Source organism: Hakea prostrata, chromosome 4, assembly GCF_041222555.1.
Source record: "Hakea prostrata isolate BN-2017 chromosome 4, UWA_Hpros_2, whole genome shotgun sequence".
NCBI classification, from domain to species: Eukaryota; Viridiplantae; Streptophyta; class Magnoliopsida; order Proteales; family Proteaceae; genus Hakea; species Hakea prostrata.
The window spans coordinates 56,639,563-56,665,950 of NC_142603.1; the positions used below are offsets into that span (position 1 = coordinate 56,639,563).

General features: G+C 40.1%; 1 protein-coding gene and 1 pseudogene across 2 annotated transcripts; one reads left to right on the forward strand and one right to left on the reverse strand.

Annotated features, from left to right (window-relative positions):
- Positions 1 to 1,120: 1,120 nt before the first annotated feature.
- On the reverse strand, positions 1,121 to 18,124 carry LOC149019793 (putative pectinesterase/pectinesterase inhibitor 45). The gene is given in 8 exon segments (XM_089154127.1): positions 1,121 to 1,641; positions 1,753 to 1,874; positions 8,526 to 8,558; positions 14,562 to 15,174; positions 15,298 to 15,631; positions 15,884 to 16,287; positions 16,290 to 16,478; positions 17,800 to 18,124. Coding segments are annotated over 8 exon segments (2,541 nt in total).
- Positions 2,608 to 11,911, forward strand: LOC149019794 (uncharacterized; annotated as a pseudogene). The gene is made up of 4 exons (XR_016172963.1): positions 2,608 to 2,951; positions 8,855 to 10,234; positions 10,378 to 10,773; positions 10,877 to 11,911. The product of XR_016172963.1 is annotated as an uncharacterized LOC149019794 (transcript).
- Positions 18,125 to 26,388: the final 8,264 nt, after the last annotated feature.

Below are 26,388 nucleotides of genomic sequence, written 5' to 3' on the forward strand. Positions count from 1 at the left end.
AAAGCCCTAAGTTCCTTAGGCACGAAAAAAAATCCTAAGTTCCTTAGGCACGAAAAAAACCCTAAGTTCCTTAGGCATGAAAAAACCCTAAGTTCATTAGGCGAAAAAAAGCCCTAAGTTCCTTAGGCACGAAAAAGACATAAGTTCCTTAGGCACGAAAAAGACATAAGTTCCTTAGGGACAAAAAAGACCTAATATACTTGGGTAGAAAAGACCTAATATATTTAGACAAAAAAACCTAAAATACTTAGGCAAAAAGACCTAAGATACTAAGGCAGAAAAGACCTAAGATACTTAGGCAGAAAAGACCTAAAGATACTTAGGCAGACAAGCCCTAAAGATACTTAGGCACGAAAACTTCAGCGATTTTCATATTCAAGTTATCATGCCCGGTGGGTAGTTGGTTATAACCGAGTAGTTGTTAACAAACAAATACTTGATCTTATGACCGAACAACATGGCTTGGATGATAAATAGGCACAAACATATGACCGAACAAGGATACTTATTTATTTCAATTCAGGTCGGGAATAAAAGACCTAAGCTCCTTAGGCACAAAAAGACCTAAGCTCCTTAGGCACAAAAGACCTAAGATCCTTAGGCACTAAAAGACCTAAGACCCTTAAGCATCAAAAAGACCTAAGATCCTTAGGTACGAAAAGACCTAAGACCCTTAGGCATCAAAAAGACCTAAGCTCCTTAGGCACAAAAAAACCTAAGTCCCTTAGGCATCAAAAGACCTAAGCTCCTTAGGCCCAAAAAAACCTAAGTCCCTTAGGCATCAAAAGACCTAAGCTCCTTAGGCACAAAAAGACCTAAGATCCTTAGGCACAAAAATACCTAAGATCCTTAGGCACTAAAAGACCTAAGTCCCTTAGGCATCAAAAGACCTAAGTTCCTTAGGCACTAAAAGACCTAAACCTATTAAGCACCAAAAGATCAAAAATTTATCAGATCTACAAACAACCGAGCTCTTTTGTTCGGGAAGGCAGAGGCATCAAAGGACCAAAAACCCTTGGATATTAAACAAAAATAAACACGTCCATTCTGAACAAGCAAAGATTACAAAAAAGAGAATGGCATAAATCAAAAGAAGAACCAAAATAGGTCATACATATGTTCAAAAAGAAGACAACATATTCAAAAACTTAGTCGGTTTTCGCCTGGTCGGATCCATCTTTGACAATAGAGGATTTTGAAGTCCCCGTCTCAGGCATTGGATCCCAATTCTACCGACCACTTCAACATTCTGAGGCTTCGGAAACCTAGGAGCATTCGCACACCAATGTGGTCGAGGGATCTTAAGGCCGTCATAAATCCCCGGATCAATCAAAGCTTGAAACTTCTCCAGATCCAGATCCTTGAAAGCTCCAATGATGCCTTCGAAGGTCTGGTGCCTAGCATAGATATAGCCTAGAGACGTGACCTTGGCCATAAACTTTTTGCACCCAGCCGTCTTGACCCATCTTTTAATAACTTCATGGCGAAGCTCGTTAGAAAGATCTTCAAAGACGTAGGGGGCTTTCTCCTCGACCATCTTGGTCAGCCGAACAACGGCACTATCCGAGCTCTCCAACTTAGCTTGGAGACTAGAAATTTTGGCATCCTTGCCCACCAAGGAACCTTCAGCCTCTTCCAAAACTAGATTGAAGAGAAGATTTTTCTTACACCAGTGCCTCGTTGGCCCCCTTCACAGCAGCCAACTCACTAAGAAGGTTGGCCTCCCGAGCAACTAAAGATGTGTTAGTTGACTTAGAGCTGACAACTCAGTCTCTAATTCCGTGTTACGCTGCTCGGCCTGTTGAAGGGAAAAGAAATCCTGCCTAGCAGAATTAATGCTTTGACCCAGAGATTGGACCAAAGCGCAAGCCATCCTGTAAACCAAGAAATAAAAGGTTTACAAATGAAGTGAAAGAGAAATAGTAGGTTCTTATACTTTTCAAAAAAAATCCTAATCTAAAAATCAGATTTCTCAGACACAAAAGATTCAAAGTTATGTTGGTCGGAAGTACAAGCATGTTCGGCCATCAAATCTCTAAAATCCGAACAACATGAAGCTCGGACTTCAGAGACTGGGGGGCTTATAAAATGGCTCGAACCAGTTCGGATAAACTCAGGTCGGACCCGGTCGGATAAACCCAGGTCGAACCAGTTCGGATACACCAGGGTCGAACAGACCAAGTCAAGGTCGGTTATACAAGCGTAAAGGCAGGATAACAAAGTGAATCCTAGTAGATTGATAACCGTAAACAAAGTATTCGACTGGGACTCAATAACTCATATTTGAGTAGGACTCAATCACTAAAGTTTGTATTGCAGTCCAAGTAATGTTTTAGGTGGGAGGAAAACCTTAAGAAAAAAACTAAAAAAAGGAAAGGGGCGCAAGAGAGAGGGGGGGGGGGGAGAAACAATCAATTTTTAATTTTTTTTTTTTTTTTCTTTTTTTCTCCTCCTTTTTTGTTTCCTTTTTTGGGGGGGGGGGGGGGGGCCCCCCCCCGCCCCGGGGGTTTTTCTTGGGGGGTGGGGGTGGGGGGGGGGGGGAGGGTGGGGGGGGGGGGGAAATAATAGGGTTTGTTTTTTTATTTTATATTTATTATAATAGGCTCTGCTTGATTGTAAAATGTTAATTCTTTTTGATTCAGTTTCCATGTTAGCCAAATAACTCGTAAATTTTACACCATAATGAATCAAATTAGCTAGTTGTCACCAAAGTCATGAGATTGATGAAAACTATATGGACAACAATTTTCCAGCTATCCAGTGGTTGTAGTTGCAAATTTGAAATTATTTTTTTCCAGGTAAAGCTATATTTATTATCCAGTAAGACTAATAGATTAATTACAATATGAAAACTGCAGATTAAAGCAGCATACAAAAAGAGAGCATGGGAAACTCATCCTGATCGCTTTGCAGCCCATGAAAAATCTCATGCAGAGTTTAAATTTAAAGTGGTAAGCCATTTAGAAGTAGGCTGGTACTTAAACCTTCAAAAAGAGAACTGTGGACATCCAAGAATGTGCATGCAGAAGTTTTATTTCTTCATTGTTATTTCTTATCCCTTGAATTCTCATCAATTTCATTCTCTGTTATCCATCGCATGTTATTTGGTGTTATTACTTTTTGAAGTGTGAACTGCTACTTGAAATGACTACAATTTTTATCTAAAGAACAGTGCAAGTTGTTTGAAGAAAAAATGAGCAGCTATATGGAAAGTTGCTTCTGCATAACATGACAAAAGGGCATGTTTGATGATCTGCGCATCTGAGGGGAGTGATGATTGCATTGATGATGCCTATTGGAAATATGGAATTAATATCAAGTATTAATTGTTTTTCTAGAAACCAGAATTACCTCATTTTTGAATCTAGGTATATAATTTTGGAATAATTTGTCTTCTATATATATATATATGTGTGTGTGTGTGTGTGTGTGTGTGTGTGTATTTTTTTCCCTCAAACATTCACGCTAGAGGTCTTTGTTTATCGACCTATAACAGACATTTTGGAGTCATTGCCATTGATGCTTCTTTGGCTGTCATTCAAACTGCTGCTTTAGTTAGCCACAATGTTTCCTTGCTTGATGAACATTTGGGCATGAGCCTTCCCAGAGAATAGTAAGAGGAATGCCATTTCTCAATGTGAAAAGAAGAATCTCATCAGACTTTACTGTCCACTCCTATTCAGTAAATTCTGAATAAAATTTCTTCAATTATGCATGGTCTTGGTGTGATTTTCTGTTGAATGTTTTAAATTCTCTAGTTTAACAATGATGTCCACTTGATGCAGATTTCAGAAGCATACTCATGCCAGCGGACTGGTAAATGTTACCTTTATCTGGTCTATGGAAGCTCCCCAAAAAAATAAAAAAATATTATGGTTTGCAAGCTCCTTGGTTGACTACTAGTGTAAACTAAACAATTTTCAGTTCATTGGACAGTCAGTTGATATAATGTTTCTGACTTTCCTGTAACAACACATTTTATGTTGATATACTTGCTTGAGTTAATGTGTTTTTTGATTTATTGTCTTTGAACTTGTATAACTAGCTTATATCATTAAATCTTGAAGCTTTATTTCTAAGAAACTGACCAGTTTGCTCAAGGAATTGACAAGTATTGCTCAAGGGATTTATTTAACTTTTGAGGAAGAAACCATAGGCCTGGTGGAGCTTTTGGACATTGGATGGGGGAATGTAGTGGAAGTTCTGGATTTGTGAAAGATCTTCAGCAGATTGAACACACAGTGTATGTTGTGTGGTTGAAATTCAAATTGCTTTCACACCTTTCCCACCCCACCCCATCCAAAGGAAAAGGAAAAAAGGTTCATTATTTTGGTTTTCAGTTAATGAAAGAATAAATTTAAGATATATATTTGGGGAAAATTATAGGTTCTTGTATGTTGGAGTTCTGCAGCTTTTGATCGTTGCCTGTAGAATGAGAAAGGATGTATGTACTGAAACCATGCAAATTTTATTTTTCTTTCCTTCATTTTGGTAGTTGTCTTGGAGCTGCTTTTGCTTCCCTATGTTTACATTTGAATAACTATTTATTTCTATGTTGAAAACCTGTGACCTTAGCTAGTGCAAAGTATGAAGATGGAGGTTTTGTTATTTTCTTTGTCACCTGAACGATATTCCAACTAGCTAGAGTTGATTTATGACTCTTGTTCATACATTCTTTTTAGTTTTTGAATTTTCAGTTTCTTCTTGTACAACCATCTTTAGTCTTAGTCTTTCTAGCCTTTTTGCTGTTGCCATAAGTTTATTGTTTTTCATGTCTGGACATTTAATTAAAAGTTCCCTTTATTATTTTGTCAACATGCTGCTTCTTAATCTCTGAATGTTTTGAGATGTAAAGATGCTATGTTACAGATGTTCATGTATTTGCCCTGGCGTTTGCAATTTAGTTCCTAGTGCTTAAGAAGGCGTGCTGAATTAACACTTAGTTATGTTGATGGTGTGTGGTTGTGAAATATTATATAACAGCTTTTTATTCAATCAGTAATGTTACTTGGTGGAATTGATTTGTTAGCTTTAGTCTTGTATGGTGGATGTTCCCCCCCCCCCCTTTTTTAGATTGAAAAAAAAAGAGGAAAAAAAAGGGGGGGGGGGGTTTGGAAACGAGGGGGGGGGGGGGGGGGGGGGGGGGGGGGGGGGGGGGGGGGGGGGGGGGGGGGGGGGGGGGGGGGGGGGGGGGGGGGGGGGGGGGGGGGGGGGGGCCGCCCCCCCCCCCCCCGGCCCCGCGGGGGGGGGGGGGGGGGGGGGGGGGGGGGGGGGGGGGGGGGGGGGGGCCGTAGAAACAATTAAAATAAGTAAATGTAGATGCTTGACTCAATGCATACTATAGGCCCATTAGATTGGATATTACAATAAAAACACTGATGTAAACCCCATTTCTAGGGTTAGTCTTCAGGATTTATCCATGGGAACCAGCAGTAAATTTAGGCTTTTATAACCATGCGGTTCTAGTATAATGCTGTCTTGAAGGTTCTTAGGGCTTGGGAATAGGGTCTGTAGGGTTCAGGTGAGGCTTAGGGTCTAGGGTTGATGAATTCCAGATCTGAACCTTGCTGTAAATTAATATTCAGAACTGAACTTCAATCCTAGGATTTAAGAGAATGAGGGTTTTCTTAGGGGTGACTAGGGTTAGGGTTAGGTCAAAGGTTAAGCAGGGGTGGGAGATGGTAATTCTAAAAGTGAAATGGATTTGGGTTGAAGGGTGGATATGAGTGAAAGAAGGTTAGGTTTCTAGGGTTTGGTGAAGAAGATGAAGTGTATGATTTCCTAGGGTTTTGGGTGAAGGGAAAGAAACTGAAGTTAGGGTCGAAGGTGAGGAGAGGGGAGGGGTGTTTGAATCCGAAGGGGCCGAGGTGCTTGGAAGATCTAAGGCTTTGGATTTGGGATGAACATAGGGGAAACCTAGGGTTTAGAAAATTAGGAAAACTATGCTTCCTCAGGGTAGAAGAGAGGAGAAAATGGAAGAAGAGGGACTGGAAAGGAAGAACAAGGGTTGGGGAACAGGAGAGGATTGGGAGAATATGAGTGGGGGAGGTGGAGTGAAACAGCTGCAGGTTGGGGAAGGGGAGGAATGGGGCTGCGTTGGGGTAGGGAATGTTTGCATTTGTAGGAGAGAGAGAGAGGTTGAAGAACTTGAATAATTGCAGCAAATTAGAACACCAGAACAGCACAGCCACAGGCTTCCTTCATCAGGAAATGCACTACCCCAATATGTCACCTTTAATAGTGTATTCAATAATCAAGTCTATCTTCTTTACTAGTATAGTGCTATTTTTGTAGCCTTACATGAAGGATTCATACTAGGATCAGATACTAGAAAGCAATTGAAACTAGCTTTTCTACTTGGACTCAAATTGAAAATCAAAACAAACAAGGACTCTTTTTTGGTAAACCCTAAACCCCAAACCCCAAACAAACAAGGACTTTTAACTAAATAGAAGTGCAAACATATACGGACTTCTAATTCAAGGAGTCCTTTCTAAGATACGGCTCCAACTTATGACCCCAAACAAAGAAGTTCTTTCTTACTTGGGACTCCTACTCCACTAAGGGCTCTTAACTTATCTTAGGATGATTCAAATTGCAAAACAAGAGTAGGACTAGTCTCCCAAATAGAACTTGGACTACAACTAAAGGAATCCTTCTCTAAGTAGGACTCCTAAATAGACTGGGCTCTTTCATATCTTTCATATCTTGACAAGGACTAACTCAAACAGAAAAATAAGTTTAGAACTAGAATCCCAATAGAATTCTGGTTCTTCTGAGATCAAGTTGAGTTGGACCAGGGGCACCCAAAATGACCAAACCTCTATGCTGGCCAAGTTTTCCTGGGCTGCTGTCAAGACCACAGGTTACTGGCAGCCTCCCTGGGCCTTCTTTGGGTGGTCCTGGATCTAGTTCACAACAAACACATTAGGTAAAAGCTCAACCATGATGTAGCCTTATATGGGACTAAGGGCTAGTTAATAGGATTTCACAAAGAAACAACTCGATTTTGGAAAATAGGGTTAGGGTTCTACAAAATTGAAATTAGGGTTTCTGAAAACAAATGAAGTTTATGGTTTTTCATTTTGATTAGTGAAGGTGAAGAGTTAAAGAATGTTTATGTGATACAATGGTTAAGACTTAAGTAATGTGTATCACTTGCAGTTAGGGTCTTTATGAAGTTGCTGGGATGAGATGGATAAGGTTTTGATATGGGTCTTCCTTTTAGGCTTTTAGATGGACTGTTCGGGTAAAGGTTAGGATTGGATCTACAGAAGAGGTGAGGATGAATCGATCCTATTTTGGGACAATTCTGATGGCAGGAATAGGTTTCTTGGAAATTAGGGTTTTGGGAGGAGTTGTTGCTATAAACAAATTAGGCTTCCTGTGGATGGATTGGCAGCAACTTGGGTTGAGTGTGGGGCTAGTTGAATGATGTCTATGGCCCATATGTTGTGGCAAGTTGATGGCTAGATGGGCCACGTAGGGTTTGAGTCCTATGGTTCTTGAATTGGTTCCATATTCAAGAAGGGGACTGTTCTGTGGCATCAATGATCTGATGTGGATGAAGTTTGCCCTGATGCAAGGCTCATGGAAGGGTGATGTGATCCAAAGATGAAGTTATCCGATAGCTCGATTTGGCTAGTCAGAAATATCCAAAAAAGCACCTTGTATCTTTTAGTATCTACTTTTGAGTTGCCATCTTTAATGGCAGCAGTTTGATAGGAGCCTCCTGGGCTTCACATCATCTAGGAGTCAACTGGTCCAACTTACTTCATGAGCTTAGATATGACTTACTATATGACTCACTAAACTCAGTCTCTCACCAGATGGAGAAGAAGACAGTAGCAGCAGCTAGCAATTAGAAACCTCATTACTTGTATCTTCTAGAACAATCTATTTTAGACTTTGTAGTTTTTTAGGTCCCTCCACCATCTACCCATTCCATCTATCATATCTGTTGAGTCAATCCGATTCAATTCATTCTTATCTATAGATAGTGCAAGAGAGAACTTATGACCTCGTGGATGGAGAGGCATTCGACCCCCTGGTATTCCTAGCAGCTGCTTGATTAGAACCTCCTGGACTTCATACCATCACTGGTTCAACCAATCCATCAGTGTAGATGTGATTCACTAAACTTAGGCTCACTAAATGTAGGAGGAGGTAGTAGCAGCATCTAGCACTGTACCCATGAGGGGGGGCCTTATATAATGAAGCACTAGATCTAATTCCCTCTTCCTAGTTGTACCAGGAAAAGAAAAACATAAAAAAAGCCTCCTTTGATTTTCGTGGGAATCTATGAGGGTTCTAATTACAATCTGCTTAGCTCCTTTGACAACTTAAGTGATCCCTGCCTCTTAACAAACTCCAACCGCGACTGACGATTGGCGCTAAACACTGAGCTATGGTACTACTGCTACCATTTGGCAGCTTCTTCTTGGACTTTTTGCAGATATGGGTCTTCGGATCTGCATCAAGACATACACAACAAGACCCATTTGTGTCTATCAAATAAACTGTACCCTTTTCGGTGATTTAACTGCACCAAGGGACCTTCCATTTGCTGAAGTAGACAATGCCATCTTCGCATTTTGTTCCCTTTCTTGAAAGCTGAACATTCTGTTATGAACTGCCCGTGATCTGATCAACTTAATGGTTATGGAAGTCAAAGGACAGTCTTCTTTTAATTGTCCTTTTCTTCAAAGTTTATCCCTGTGGCTTAGAAAATATGTTATACTGGTGCCAAGTTCATAATAGTGTGATGACATGGAAAGCTTTAAATCTTTTAGTATTTTTATGCATATCTTTCGTTTTGTAGCCCCTTCAACCAATTGCATCTCCATCTATGCAGTTAAACTGGAGAACAGTAGAAGTTTATAGTGTGCAGCTTGCTGGATGGTCGAGGAGATGGCCCCGTTGCGCTCCACAGGATTCATTGACCCTGGATGGGAGCATGGCATTGCCCAAGATGAGAGGAAGAAGAAAGTCAAATGCAATTATTGTGGGAAAGTTGTTAGTGGTGGAATATACAGATTAAAGCAACATTTAGCTAGAATTTCTGGGGAAGTCAAATATTGCAAAAAGGCTCCAGAGGAAGTCTGCCTGAAAATGAGGGAAGCTTTGGAGGGAAGTCGGTGTATCAAGAAACAAAGGCAGTCTGAAGATGAAGATCAGGCATCTTTGGATTTCCATTCAAATGATGATGATGAAGAGGAGGAAGAGTCTGTTAGTTATAAGAACAAAGGTAAACAAGTGATGGGTGATAAGAATTTTGTAATCAGTTTGGCTCCTCTTTGGTCATTAGGATATGTTGATCCGGGTTGGGAACATGGTGTTGCTCAAGATGAAAGGAAAAAGAAGGTAAAATGCAATTATTGTGAAAAAAAATAGTTAGTGGAGGTATAAACCGTTCTAAACAACATCTTGCCAGAATTCCAGGGGAAGTTGCATATTGTAAAAAGGCTCCAAAGGAAGTTTATCTTAAAATGAAGGAGAACATGAAATGGCACCGAACTGGCAGGAGACAGCGCCGGTCTGGAGCTAAAGAGATTGAAGCTTTCTACATGCTCTCAGATAATGAGGATGAAGAGGAAGAGCTGGAGCAGGGTCTTCTACATGACAGAAGTAAGGAGAAGCTGGTGATTGGTGATAAAAGTTTGGGCAAAGATGCAAGGAAAAGACTCCTTGGGAGGTTTCCTGGTGATGGTGCCAGTGGTACCAACCCACAGCTAAAGAGATCAAGGTTTGATGCTGCAAATTTGAGATCATCTAAAAGTCAAATCCTGCCATCCTACAAGCAATTGAAGACAAAGAATGTGTCAGATAAAAAAACTCGTAAGGAAGTGATATCTGCAATCTGCAAGTTCTTTTATCATGCAGCAATTCCTTTTAATGCAGCAAGCTCACTTTACTTCCATAAGATGCTGGAGTTGGTTGGTCAATATGGTGAAGGATTTAAAGGTCCTTCTAGCCGATTGATTTCTGGTCGACTTCTTCAGGATGAGATCACAGGAATTTAAAGCATCTTGGTCAATTACTGGTTGTACTATTATGGCCGATAGTTGGAAAGATGTACAGGGAAGGGTGTTGGATCAATTTTTTGGTTTCATGTCCACGTGGTGTGTACTTTGTTTCTTCCATTGATTCAATAGATATAGTGGAAGATGCAACCAACCTTTTAAAGCTATTGGACAAAGTGGTGGAAGAGATTCGTGAGGAAAATGTGGTGCAGGTACTGCTTTATATTCAATTTTACCTGTCAACCTTATTCCTTTTATTTTATTTTTTTTGGGGGGGGGGGGGGGGGGTGTTCAATCCTGTGAACCTTATTTTAATTATAAGCCTTTAACTGTTTTCCACCCACTTCTATTTTAGGTTGTTACTCAGGATACTGCTAGTTACAAGGCTGCTGGAAAGATGCTGGAGGAGAAGAGGAGAAATTTATTCTGGACACCATGTGCTACCTATTGTATTGATCGGATACTTGAAGATTTTGTAAACATAAAGTGTTGGTAGGGGAGAGTATGCACAAAGGGGAAAAAAATTACGCTGTTCATTTACAACCGAACTTGGTTATTAAATCTTATGAAAAAAGAATTTACAGATGGGTGGGATCTTCTACGACCAATGGTTACAAGGTTTGCTACAAGTTTTGTTACTTTACAGAGCTTGTTGGACAATAGGATATGTCTTAAAAGATTGTTCCAATCAAACAAATGGCTTTCATCTCGTTTTGCCAAATTGGGGGGGGGAAGGGGGGGAAAAAAAATTGTATTGCACCCCCTGTTGGGGGGCGCCCGGGGGGGTGGGGGGGGGGGCCCTCCCCCCCGGCGGGGGGGCCGCCGGGGGCGCCGGCGTGTTGTTCCAACGGAAGCATGACGGATCGTTGAGGCTATGCGTCGATTATATGGCACTCAACAAGGTAACTATCAAAAACAAGTATCCCATTCTTTTGATTGATGATTTCTTTGATAGGCTTGGCGGTGCAAAATACTTCACCAAATTGGACTTGCGGTCAGGGTATTATCAAGTCCGCATTGCGGAGGATGACGAACCGAAAACTACTTGTGTGACTCGATATGGGGCATATGAGTTCTTAGTGATGCCCTTTGGCCTCACCAATGCACCGGTCACATTTTGCACCCTCATGAACAAGATATTCCACTCTTACCTCGATAAATTTGTGGTCATGTACTTGGATGTCATTGTCATCTATAGCAACACATTGGAAGAACATGCACAACATCTAAGGTTGGTTCTTCAAGCCCTTAAGGAGAATCAACTATACGTGAAAAAGGAGAAGTGCACATTTGCACAAGAGGAGGTGATGTTCCTAGGTCACAAGGTAGGGGGCGAAACATTAAGAATGGATGAGAGCAAGGTGAAAGCAATTTAGGAATGCGAGGCACCCACCAAGGTTGGTGAATTGAGGTCTTTTCTAGGCCTTGTGAACTACTACCGAAGGTTCATTGCAGGATACTCAAAGAGGGCAGCTCCACTCACAGATCTACTAAAGAAGAACAAAGGCGATGATGGAAGAACCGGTGCTTGCCTTGACAAACTATGCATGCCATTCGAGGTACATACGAATGCGTCCGACTTTGCAATTGGAGGGGTGTTGATGCAAGAAAGACACCCTATTGCATATGAGAGTTGCAAGCTCATTGAGACAGAGCAGCGCTATACAGTGCACGAGAAGGAGATGACCCGGTAGTGCATTGCCTAAGGACATGGTGACATTACTTGTTGGGGTCGAAGTTCGTGGTGAAGACGGATAATGTGGCTACTAGCTATTTCCAAAACCCAAAAGAAGTTGAGTCCGAAGCAAGCTAGGTGGCAAGATTTCCTCGCGGAATTTGACTTCACCTTTGAGTATAAACCAAGGAAAGCAAACGAGGTGGGTGGCTGACGCGCTAAGTCCAAAAGCGGAGTTGGCATCTCTCAACCAACCGAAAGGAGAATTGTTGAGCCTTATTAAGGAGGAGTAAGAGCATGACCGAATGGCTAAGAACTTGCTTACCCTAGCCAAGGAAGGTAAAACAAGGCGGTTTTGGGAGAGGATGGTGTTCTCTATGCCAAGAAGAAGAGGATCTTTGTTCCTAAGTGGAACAACCTAAGGAGGAACCTTATCCGTGAATGCCACGGCACCAAGTGGGCGGGTCTCCCAGGGCAAAGACGCACACCTGCATTGTTGGAAGCAGCTTACTAATGGCCTCAGATGCAGATGATATTGAGGCTTATGTAAGGACTTGTCTTGTGTGCCAATAAGACAAGGTGGAGTAACAACCACCATGGGGTTTATTGGAACCATTGCCTACACCAAGTCGTGCTTGGGAGAGTGTATCTATGGACTTCATCAATGCTTTACCTAAGTCCCAAGGATGTGGGTCAATTACGGTTGTGGTAGATCGGCTATCCAAATATGGCACGTTTGTGGCAGCACTAAGGGATTGCACAACGAAAGAAGTAGCTAGGTTATTCCTAAAGAATGTGGTCAAGTATTGGGGGGTGCCACAATTGATTCATCAGTGACCGTGACCCTCGCTTAACGGGGAGGTTTTGGGCGGAATTGTTCAAGTTGTTGGGCACGTCCTTGTGATACTCAACAAGCTTTCGTCCCCAAATAGATGGACATACTGAACGTGTCAACAACTTACTTGAGCTATACTTGAGGCACTTTGTGAGTGCCAACTAGCGAGATTGGGCAAAGTTGCTTGATGTGGCTCAATTTTCAATCAATCTCCAAAGAAGCAAGGCCACAAATCAAAGCCCATTTGAGATCGCCACAGGGCAACAACTGTTAACACCACACACTATAGTGACGGGTTATACGGGAAAGAGCACCTCAGCTTAAAGTTCACCAAGGAGTGGCAAGAGAGGTTGGATGTGGCTAAGTCATACTTAGACAAAGCCTCAAAGAAGATGAAGAAGTGGGCCGACAAAGATAAACGACTTGCAAACTTTGAAATAAGGGATATGGTCATTGTGAAGCTACTACCACAACAATTCAAGTCCTTGCGAAAGGTGCATAAAGGATTGATCCGTCGGTATGAAGGCTCGTTCAAAGTTGTGAAGAAGATGGGTAAGGTTTCCTATCAACTAGACCTCCCACCAAAGCTTAAGATCCATCTTGTCTTTCATGCAAGTATGTTGAAGCCTTACCAAGGAGATGCGGAGGATCTTAGTCGTGGGACTTCTACAAGGGCACTTATGAGTATAACGACATCCTATAACAATGACACAAAGTATATAATGGCGGATCGAGTAATGTGCAAACGCGGGGTGCCTTTGAGTCGAGAGTATTTGGTGAAATGGAAATGATTGCCTGAGAGCGAAGCAAGTTGGGAACCGGAAAATGCATTGTGGAAGTTCCAAGAACACATAAGGAGGTTCCACGATGAAAACACGGCGATGATGTCGACGGAATAGGCAGGGGAGAATGACACAGCCTGATTTATCATTACATGGCCCAATTTGTCATGGGCTCAATGGTATAATATTAATGGGCCACACATGGCCTAGCCCAATTTAGCAAAAGTTATTAATGGGCCCATATTCTAGAAAGAAGGGAGATTCTAAAGGAATCTTACAACTAGAAAATATATTGCCTCTAGAAATGTCCCTAGAAATATCTAAGTCTACTAAGATGTTCCTAACCATTAGATTATATACACTTGTATATAATCTCAACCATTCATTGTATCCTACTTTCACCTATAAATAGGGGAGGGACTCATTTGTACAAAGCATCAAACAAGTGATCAATACATGTTCTCTCAAGGTTCTCTCTGGCTTGCTTTTACAATTTCATTCATCGGCATCTCCTACCGTTGCTCAGGCGATTGTGCCATAACTACTTTTTGCTCTATTTCTCACAAACGGTGCCAATGGTGCATAATTCGCTAGAGTGATATACCACAAATAACACCAATAGGACCAGATCTCGTTCAATCTAATTTTGAATCCACTCTCACCTTCAAGGTTAATGAAGAACGGTTAGAAACGGAGCCGATCAGCTGGATCAGCGCTTCGTCTTCGACGGTCAAGTCAGTAGTTGAAGAAGGATTTAGGTTGCTGAGCTCAAAGGAACTCAAAGAAATTTGAATGTCAAAAAGCGGGAAAGTACATGATCTTTTGAATGAATCAGAGTGTCTTACTTACCTTCTGCCTATGCTCAAACTCTATTTATAGATCTCCTTTACTGCCTTAATCTTGCCTAAGCTGTCGATTGAGCATTGTGAAATCAATGGTTAGGATTAGATCCTACATGGTTATCAGTTCGATCCTGTGTCTGAATTGAACCGCTGGTTAGCGCCGGTCGACTCAACGCGGACTGGGTTTTGGGGTAATTTATCCACAACATGATGTTCTTTGATTCATCCATAGGAGTGAGATGATTAAAAAGGAAGAAGAATGAATGATTGATTGCTTTCCCAATCCTTGAAAATGAGACAAATCGATTGTGCGTACAAGTTGTACTCACTATTGCTTGAAGTCAAGGTAAAATGGAAAACTAGTGCGCATCAACTAGTCATTTCCTTTTAGCAAATTTCTAATTTGCGGTCCACTTTAGAGCCTCCTCTCTTTTATGAAGGACATGGAAGGTACTCCAGCCGACCCTCCGGGTAGTGTAGGCACCAGGCCCACTGTTGGCGTACTCAGCGTAGTAACACGTCTTTTCGTTATTTTCCCACCCCAACCACCCCTCAGGGCGGATGAAGGCGCCCAGATCGGATTCCATGATAATCGTCGTTGAGTATTGCTTCCATGGGCGGCCCAAGTATGTCAGGAATTTGGTCTCAAGTAGACTCTTATCGGCCACGATGCGGCAATCCTGGATCACAAGTGCTGTTGTTTCTTTCATGTCGCTTTTCCCATGCGCAGTCACCACATTCTCTTGGCCGTTCATGGGTTTCTTGACAATGATCGTTGATTCTTGAATTAACGTCAAAGAGTCACCAAATATGAAGTCTATGGTGCCACTGATGGTACAGTTGCGATAGAATTGACGATGTGTCGCCGCCCACAATGTGCCTTGGTGCCCGTCCATCCTGCAATTGTAGAAGGCTGACATGTCGGATTCCACCATTAGAGCCATCGCCTGGTTCCCTTCTGGCCCCGCTGTGTTTGCAAATCCCATTGATTTTGCCATAAATCCAGCCCCCGTGGCCACTACATAAATTACAAGGTACCTTAAACAGTTGGTAATTAATGTCCAACCGTGTGGTGGAGAAGCTAATTAGCTTCAAATTAATTAGAAATGATGGAACAGGGTTTTTCTTTTTTAGTGCTTACTGAAAGTGGCTGTTTCGTTCGTCGACCCTTGATTGTTGCCGTCGGGGACATGCTTATTCCCTGTGATGATGGTCTTCGTAGGGCCATCTCCATACATGAAGACATTTTTCTGGTAGTAAGGCACTTGAACTTGTTCTTCATAAACGCCAGCCTTAACATAAATAACGTACCTGCCTGTGAAGTCTCGAGGGATGGCGGCTAGAGCTGAGCCAATTGTATCGTAGTAGCCACTACCATCTTTGGCCACATCGGCGTGTGCCGTTGGTTTTCCTATGCTAGTTAGGAGCTTGCGGGCTGCTTCTGTTAACCATGTCGGGTAGCCTTTGTTGTCCGCCTCGATGGGCCCCTCCGCTGCCTCGATTGGCCCCTCCGCAGCTCGAGGCCCCTCCGATGCCTCGATGGGCCCCTCCTCCGCCTCGATGGGCCCCTCTGCCGCCTCGATGTGCCCCTTCTCATCATGGAAGGGCAACTCCGACTCGTCGATGTTCGCGGCCTCCTCCTCGCTGATGTTCCCCACCTCCGCGTCGTTGGGCCCCTCCACCCCCTCGATGGGCCCCTCCCTCGCCTGGATGGGCCTCTCCTCCGCTTGGATGGGCCTCTCCGCCGCCTCTAAGAGTCGTGATTTTGGGATATCATTGTCGACATGCGAATTCAGGGCACAGAGGATATCGGAGAAATCCATTATGATTGCAAGTGCATTGCTTGTGAGTTGCGTGGAATTGAGGAGGGACTCTGTCATGCACGACTTCAGTTTCGGATCTAAAATCTCGTCTCTGCACCTCTCGTGGTAATACACCACGGCACTCAACCAGATGGCAAGGTCAGGCACGCGTTCGTTCACCGTCTTCAAATCATTTTGAACTACCACATTGATCGACTCCTCGAGCTCATTGATGGCCGATTGCAGCAATCTCTTACACACTCCCAATCTCTTCTCATGCTTGAACATTGAATTTTCCATAACTGCTCGCACCCTATCAAGGGTGGCAAAACTGGAACCCTGATGAATTCCCTGGGATCAACAGTTTCGTTTTTGGCAACCTCGCAGAGGGTGTGCATGCAAGCATCTTTGTAGCTCGTTCTCTCACATATGGCTGTCACAGTCTTCATTCCTTTAGAGAAGTCTGTGTCTTTTTTGCCTTCATTATTGGAGTTGTGGTTCGAATGGCCGACCACCATGCCTACCAAGAGAAAGAGCCAAACACCAGCAATTATTGTCTTGTTCTTGCCCATCTTCTCGTTGGAAGGAATTGTGCACTAGGCGAGAAGACTCTGTGACATCCCCGGTCTCCAGGTGATGGATTAAAGATGAATATATGGATAACTCAACACACACACATATACTAGCCAGGGCCAGGGGGAGAGAGAAGGATTTAACTATGGCCTCACATTGCTTTTATTAACTAAAAAAATCTGCCCTATTAATAGCATAGATATTTGTAATTTGCATGAGCCGTGCATGGAATGGGTGAGAACGAGTGGATGATCGAACAGCAAAACAAAGTTCATCCAGCTGGTTGGCAATTAGCAAGACAGCTATCAATCTAACATTGAAAAAATGAATGATGCGTTCGGTTCGAATGAGCTGATTGGTGCTCCCAAGTAATTTCCGCTTGATTGGGAGTAGATTTTCTTAAATTGAAACTTTTATTCTAGTGGCTATGTTGGATTGTTCTAATTTAAAGCATAACTTTGCCAAGTCGGTTAAATCTATATGGGTTTGATGTTAATTTGCCAACGAGTAAAATAAGTAAATAATCCCCAAGGACTTCACCTGTCCACAATTACCCACCGACTATCAGTGAAGAGGTCAACCTTAGATTCTATGTATGGTATATTTAAATTTTAAATATATGTGTATGAAAGCTGAGGATGTGATCAACGAATTAGCTGCATGCAATGTCGCCGGTATTTCACTCACATTATTTTTGTATTTCGTTTAAAAAAAAAAGTGTTCCTGTACTTCCAAAATTTTCTTTTCACGACCTATTTAATATGGAGTGCCCCGAATAGTTTATGTTTAAGTGGGTTGTGAAAAGAAATTTTAAGGGTAGAGAAGTATTGAGAGTGGAGGATCTGAATTAAATAACCAAATAAAGATTATTAACGATAAAAATAAATATTAAAAAGGAGATAAATAAACCTCAATAAAAGGGTAGATTTTTGTCCAAATTTTATGAGCATCACTTTCTTAGGGTCGCGTGTCATCGAACCCATATCCTATCTTTTTTTGGCCAAAACAATAAAGAAGCGAATATATTAAATGAAAGAGTTTAGGTCAAAAGACCTATACAAATGAGAAGAATCCACTATAAACAAAGGTGGTATACCCCACCAAGATCTGTCTAGAAGATAACCTGCGAGCACCCTTAGCAAGGAAATCAGCAAAACTATTGCCAATTCTAGGAATATAACTAAAAGAAACCCAAGGAAAGAAAGAACAACGCTTCAAAATATCTGCTACTAAACTGAGACACATCCAATCTAAAGATGAGGGAAGACCCTGGAGAGCACTAATATGGAGAGCACTAATAACAGGTAAACAATCTGAATGAACATGCACATCAACCGCTCCTAAAGAAGAACCCAGAATAATGCCATCTCTAATTGCTTCAAGCTCAACTAAAGTTGCTGAAGAACTATGACCATATCTGCTTTGAGCCGCTACAAAACCACCATTATAGTCCCACATGATGCACCCTCTACCTCCTTTTTGTGAAGAACTATCCCATGATCCATCAACGGAAATTTGAAAGAGAGCAAGTTCTTCAGAAACGAGTTGACTAGGCCTTGGATGAGGATCCCCATGAGCCCTTTGAAGATCCATAATGTGAGATAGGCCTTTTCTTGTTTTGGCCAAAAAGAATGGAGATAGGCCCAAACCTTTTTTCTATTAGATTACTAACCCGCCTATTTATAATGTTACAATGCATCTAAAGGCATGCAAAATAGCATGACGAAACAAGAGAGTGGATACTTAATTGGTTGAGTTTCACGTATAGTTAATCTATACCATGTGTTTTACATATTAAAGAAAAAAAAGGTAATTATTGTTAGTCTTGTACTGTAGCTTAATTCTTGAAGTGAATTTTTTATTTGTAAAATTTCTTCTTTTTTTTTTTGTAAAATTACTATTGTTTCCCTCAATAATCAATTCTAACAGTGCTAAGAGATTGTTACAGTTGGACATTTAATGTCTATTTTGTCCTTCTTGAATCAAGAAGCCAAAAGACTATATTATCCTCTTTTAGAATAGATTTTATACTTGTGTTTTTATCAAAATAAATAAATTATTATTATTATTAAAATTTCAAAATGCTCATATTCTTTATGTTTCTTTTTCATTAAAACTAAAAATAAAAAGGAAAAACAATCAAAAAATCTTACCTTGTTTCGTGGGTTTCTTTTTCTTTTTTATTTTTCTCTCTTAATGAAAGAAATGCATCTAAATTAAAAGACATAGTTGGTAAAGTAGTAAGATCATACTTTTCAGTGAAGAGGTCATGGGTTCGACCTTTGCGGACGACAAAGCTTCCCCTTTGAGGATATAATGGAGGTGTGCGCAATCTAATATGGATTCGATACTAAAAAAAATATTGATGTTACTGATAAATGAATTTTAACCATTTGATGTGATGTTGAGACACATGGCACACTTCTACAAGAAAATGGATTGTCTATTTTCTTGTAAGAAATGGATCTAATATTGATCGTGGTTAAGCTCCACAACAACAATTCTACCTCAGTTGAACCCTCGTCAGCACACCCAACGACCCAAAGGGCCAAACCGCATGCGCGCACATGCAATGGGAAGCAATAATTAATTAATTAACAAGCTTAGGAAAAAAATATCGTGTTTAATAAATTCAACTATCAAGGATGGTTTGATTAAGGCCATCTTAGTATGTCACTTGATCCTTTGAATTCAACTCATTAAGAGAATCTTACATTATACATAAACATTACATATTTATATATACTAGTTGTCGCATGCATACACTCCATGTTAGGCATGCATTCATATTTTCTTAATTGATTGAAATAAACGTCTCACTTGACAAATAATATGCATGATAAGATTTTCCATATGAAATGTTTTGTGTGTTTGGGTAAAGCACATGAAGTACATGTAGGTCGAATTTTGTTGAACAAGAAACACTATTATTGATTATATATGATAAGATAAATTAACCCCAAACCAATATGTGTATCACTCGAAAAACTAAGCAATGATATAAAGAGTAGTGAATAAGGTAAATCAATTTTATTTGCTTCTATTTTAAAATTACAAATGTCACGATGTGAAATTCAAAAATAACAATTAAATGGACTTGCGGTTAGGGTATTACCAAGTCCGCATTGCGGAGGGTGACGAACCGAAGACTACTTGTGTGACTCGATATGGGGCATATGAGTTCTTAGTGATGCCCTTTGGCCTCACCAATGCTCTAGCCACATTTTGCACCTTCATGAACAAGATATTCCACTCTTACCTCGACAATTTTGTGGTTGTGTACTTGGATGTCATCGTCATCTATAGCAACACATTGGAAGAACATGCACAACATTTAAGGTTGGTTCTTTAAGCACTGAAGGAGAATCAACTATACGTGAAAAAGGAGAAGTGCACATTTGCACAAGAGGAGGTGATGTTCCTAGGTCACAAGGTAGGGGGCGAAACATTAAGAATGGATGAGAGCAAGGTGAAAGCAATTTAGGAATGTGAGGCACCCACCAAGGTTGGTGAATTGAGGTCTTTTCTAGGCCTTGTGAACTACTACCGAAGGTTCATTGCAGGATACTCAAAGAGGGCAGCTCCACTCACAGATTTACTAAAGAAGAACAAAGGCGGTGATGGAAGAACCGGTGCTTGCCTTGCCAAACTATGCATGCCATTCGAGGTACATACGAATGCGTCCGACTTTGCAATTGGAGGGGTGTTGATGCAAGAAAGACACCCTATTGCATATGAGAGTTGCAAGCTCAATGAGACAGAGCATCGCAATACAATGCACGAGAAGCAGATGACTGAGGAAGTGCTTTGCCTAAGGACATGGTGACATTACTTGTTGGGGTCGAAGTTCGTGGTGAAGACGGATAATGTGGCTACTAGCTATTTCCAAAACCCAAAAGAAGTTGAGTCCGAAGCAAGCTAGGTGGCAAGATTTCCTCGCGGAATTTGACTTCACCTTTGAGTATAAACGCAGGAAAGCAAACGAGGTGGCCGACGCGCTAAGTCCAAAAGCGGAGTTGGCATCTCTTAACCAACCGAAAGGAGAATTGTTGAGCCTTATCAAGGAGTGGTACGAGCATGACCCAATGGCTAAGAACTTGCTTACCCTAGCCAAGGAAGGTAAAACAAGGCGGTTTTGGGAGAGAATGGTGTTCTCTATGCCAAGAAGAAGATGATATTTGTTCCTAAGTGGAACAACCTAAGGAGGAACCCTATCCATGAATGCCACGGCACCAAGTGGGCGGGTCACCCAGGGCAAAGACGCACACCTGCATTGTTGGAAGTAGCTTACTAATGGCCTCAGATGCGGGATGATATTGAGGCTTATGTAAGGACTTGTCTTGTGTGCCAATAAGACAAGGTGGAGTAACAACCACCATGGGGTTTATTGGAACCATTGCCTACACCAAGTCATGCTTGGGAGAGTGTATCTATGGACTTCATCAACGCTCTACCTAAGTCCGAAGGATGTGGGTCAATTATGGGGGTGGTAGATCGGCTATCCAAATATGGCACGTTTGTGGCAGCACTAAGGGATTGCACAACGAAAGAAGCAGCTAGGTTATTCCTAAAGAATGTGGTCAAGTATTGGAGGGGTGCCATAATCGATTCATCAGTGATCGTGACCCTCGCTTCACGGGGAGGTTTTGGGCGGAATTGTTCAAGTTGTTGGGCATGTCCTTGTGATACTCAACAAGCTTTCGTCCCCAAACAGATGGACATACTGAACGTGTCAACAACTTACTTGAGCTATACTTGAGGCACTTTGTGAGTGCCAACTAGCGAGATTGGGCCAAGTTGCTTGATGTGGCTCAATTTTCAATCAATATCCAAAGAAGAGATGCCACAAATCAAAGCCCATTTGAGATTGCTGTTTGTAAAATAAATAACCGCAAGCGCACAATATCGTGTAGCTAAGGGGTCGATCTCAGGGAGATATGCCACCTAGAATTCAACTTCTTAATAGTAATGCGAGAGTGGAATAATTCAATTTTTGTTAGCTAATTACTTAAACTAAACCAACGATCCTAATCCATACATCTGATGTAATCGAATTGAAACAAAAAATAAAGCAAATATAACCAATGCATAAATAAAAGACAGGAAAAATAATGCGAACAAAGAAATTGCAGAAAGAATTAACAAAGCAATAATTGCAAAAGGGAAACCTTAACCAAAGAGAGGCACGACTGTAGGCATCTTTGATCAAGGACCCAGGGGAAGGGAGAACAAGTAAGTAAATGCTGAAATTTAAATCCTAAATTAAGAATATGGAGGGGTAGATAGAAGCGGGAATGGAGGAGGGAGAGAAGATTATTGAAGAATCTTACTTACTTGCATCTTCCAAACAAAACTTGAATAAACAATTCGAATCTCAACCAACTCTAACAACCAGATCTAGAATAATCTAGATCTGCAATTGCTAGACTCAGAGAGAAAGCGAATCCTCTTGAAACTTGAACTTGAATTTGAACTTGAAATTGCATTGATAAAACTAAAGGAATTACACTTGCATAAAGGAAAAATTACACAACTTCAATCTTCCTAAACATTTAATCTAAAAACTAGAACCCACAAATTAATCAAAGAACTAGAGAAAACCTAAAGCAAACTAAAGAGAATAGAAAGTGCAAAACTAAAGTAAAACTAAAGAGAAAGTAAAGTGTAAAGCTAAAGTAAACTAAAGAGAAAATCAAGTGTAAACTAGACCTAAGAGGGAGGTAATATTTATAGAAGAAGGAGAATAATTTACAAACAAGGAAAAATCATAATAATAATAATAATAATAATAATAATAATAATAATAATAATAATAATAATAATAATAATAATAATAATAATAATAATAATAATAATAATAATAATAATAATAATAATATAATAATAATAATAATAATAAAATAAAAATAATAATAATAATAATAATAATAATAATAATAATAATAATAATAATAATAATAATAATAATAATAATAATAATAATAATAATAATAATAATAATAATAATAATAATAATAATAATAATAATAAGAGTAAAATAGAAAAAGAAAAAAACAAATAAAGGGAGCAAAAATTAGTTAGAAATAAAGAGAGAGAGAGAGAATAAGTGGAGAAATTAAATAAATTAAAAAAACTTGCTTTTGAAGTTCACGTGGAGACAAAGTGGAAGAAAGAAAGAAAAGTAGAAGAAGGAAAGAGAAAGAAAAGAAAAGAAAAGAAAAGAAAAGAATATATATATATATATAAGAAAAATATAAGTGGGTTGGTTATTAAGGGAATAAGAAAGTAAATAAAATAGAAAGTGGGGAGAAAGAGAAAAAAAATTAATTAGAGAAATAAATAAAATCTTCTAAAAAAAATAGAAAATCCTAGTCTTTGATTACTTGTGGGCCCCATACAACTCTCAATTACAATAAAGAAAAATAAAATAAAAATCCTAATTTAATTTTACAAGATATTCTAGAGTTGACCCATAATTGCATCTCTAGCCCATGATGCTCCAAATCAGGCCCACTTTCACACTTGAGAATTTGAACGAACCTCTTGACATGTAAAAATCACATGTTTAATACCCAAAACTCCAGATATTCGCTCAAGTCCTAAAAATTCATAAAATCTGCAAAAACAACATAAAACCCAAGGTAGCTCCACTCTAAGTATGTAAAATGCATGCTTTATGCCCTAAGATTTCACACATAAATGTGCTCATCAATCGCCACGGGGCAATAACTATTAACACCACACGCTATAGTGACAGGTTATACGGGAAAGAGCCCCTCAGCTTAAAGTTCGCCAAGGAGTGGCAAGAGAGGTTGGATGTGGCTAAGTCATACTTAGACAAAGCCACAAAGAAGATGAAGAAGTGGGTCAACAAAGATAGACGACCTGCAAACTTTGAAATAGGGGATATGATCATGGTGAAGCTACTACCGCAACAATTCAAGTCCTTGTGAAAGGTGCATAAAGGATTGATCCATCGATATGAAGGCCCAGTTAAAAGTTGTGAAGAAGGTGGGTAAGGTTTCCTATCAATTAGACCTCCCACCAAAGCTTAAGATCCATATTGTCTTCCATGCAAGTATGTTGAAGCCTTACCATGGAGATGCAGAGGATCCTAGTCGTGGGACTTCTACAAGGGCACCTATGAGTATAACGACATCCTATGACAATGATGCAGAGTATATAATGGCGGATCGAATAATGCGCAAATGCAAGGTGCCTCCGAGTGGAGAGTATTTGATGAAATGGAAGGGATTGCCCGAGACCGAAGCAAGTTGGGAACCGAAAAATGCATTGTGGCAGTTTCAAGAACACATAAGAAGGTTCCACGATGAAAACACGATGAGGACGTCGATGGAATAGGTGGGGAAGAATGACACAGCCTGATTTATCATGACATGACCCAATTTGTCATGGGCCCAATGGTATAATATTAATGGGCCACACATGGCCTAGCCCAACTTAGTAAAGTTATTAATGGGCCCATATTCTGGAAAGAAGGGAGATTCTAGATGAATCTTACAACTAGAAAATATCTCACCTCTAGAAATGTTCCTAGAAATACCTAGGTCTACTAGGATGTTCCTAACCAATAGATTATATACACTCGTACATAATCTCAACTGTTCATTGTATATTCTAACTGTTCAATTCTCCCTCGTTGTATATATGAAGTTTTTTGCCACGGAAGCCAATTACCGTGGCAAATAGTCTTTAGGTGTTCTGACTCTTTGAATGTAGCACAAACTATTGCTATGATAAGTGTCTACCGTAGCTTATATTCTTAATACTAAACTATTAGCTAGGGGACTTTTTCCCATAACATATAATCTAAATGCTAATATTTTTTAAGTGTTCAAGGGTGGGATTGGAACAGACTATTTTGCCAAATGGTCCAAGTGTTATGGACTTGATTATCATATTTGCCACGGTAAAATATTACTGTGGCAAATAGTCTGTATATTATGAGTGATCTTAGGTAAGGGTGTCAATACGGTACGATATCGGTAATTCGGTACTGTACCGTACCACATTTCAAACCTTCCAACCAAAACCACACCATACCATATAAATTCGTTACAATATGAAAACGGTATTTTAAATGCGGTTTGGTATAGTTTCGGTATGCAATCAATACGATAAAAATGGAACGGTTCGGTATATGGTACGGTATGAATTCGGTATAAAATCATATCACTTTGCTAATGAACCTTGCTGCGTCGGGTTGGAAGCTTGAGAAGATAATTGCCTCTCATTGGCATACTCAAACACAACCTGTTCACCCAATTGAGAGCACATGAGAAGAACACAGGTAAGAATTATAGATGAGAAAGAGAAGAGATTGATTAAGCCAAATAATAGCTAGGAGAAACATACCCTTAAGACAACCTGAAGGACATGGATGAGACAAAAAAAAAATGGAGACAACATTAGCTATTTTGGAATTCAAACTTGCCTACATATTTGTCTGTTCTCTCCTATAGAAAATATTTTTTAGGCTTCCTATATAACGAAACACCCATGTAAATTTCATACTTGAAGTGCTTGGAAAATTGCAAATACAAATGAAACGTATGCTTTCTTGGCTCTTGTTGCCAGGAGGTTAATGGTTATTAGGCAAGTAGGCAACTTATTGGTGGGGAAACAAATAATAGAAATACACCTTGGTTATTCACCTATTAGGGTTTAAAGATTAAACTAAAATTACAAAACTAACCTTAAAAACGGTATGAAAAACGCTATTCGGTACGGTATATAGTATGTCCGACGGTATACAGTCTAAAACCGAAACCGTACCGTATCGAATTTCAGAAAACGGTTTCGATACATACGGTACCGAATTTGAATTGGTACGGTACAATATGGTTAAACGGTTTGGGTACTATATTGACACCCTTAATCTTAGGAATGTCAATTTAGCGAATCTATTTGCCATGGTAATATTCTACCGTGGCAACTGGCCTAAGCATTATTATAACCAAACGTAATTGGTTGGATTTAGTCAATCTATTTGCCACGGTAATATACTACAGTGGCAAATGGTTTAAGTATTCTACCAATTGAAATAGACTATTTGCTACGGTAATTACCGTAGCATTTAGTCAGTCTATTTGCTGCAGTAATTACCGTAGCATTTAGTTTATCTATTATTACGATAGGTTTTGGCTATTGTATATATGAAGTTGTTGCCATGGTAATTAATTACCGTGGCAAATAGTGTAATTGCTAACAATATGTGGCCTTTTGCCACGGTAACTTTTTTCCGTGGCAATTGCCACTTTTTCTTGTAGTGGACGAACCTCGCATGAGCCTTTGATTTTGATATTGAAGTTAGGTCCATGCTTCCCAATATCATCATGACTGGCGATTGTTTTTGTCAAGGTTTTGAGCCTTAATGATCTTCTGGCGGAGAGTCAGATCGATAGCTTTCTTTGCTTGTTCTTTTTTTTCTAGTCATCAATTGTTCCACCTTCTTGGCTGATCACCATTTCTTCATTGAACATACCAATCTAGACGCCCTTGATTGATTTGTAGCTAAATCTCATTTTTTAGGACTTCGCAATCTTTTGTATCATGACCATGATCCCTGTGGAATCCACAAAATTTGTTAGGATTTCTTTCTTTTGCTCTCGCAACCATTGGTGCTAGCCACCTCAGAAACTTCTGATTTCAAATCTGCATTAAAATTTCTTATCTCTTTGAATTTAGTGGTGTGTACTAATCTGGATCTAGTCATTGGTCATCTTTCTTGTTTCTGTGATCATTCCTTGAGTAATTTCTATTATTCCTTTGATCCTTTTGGTCAATTCTCGGTGTTCCACTTTCTTTTCTTTTACTTCCATCGTTATCAATTTCTT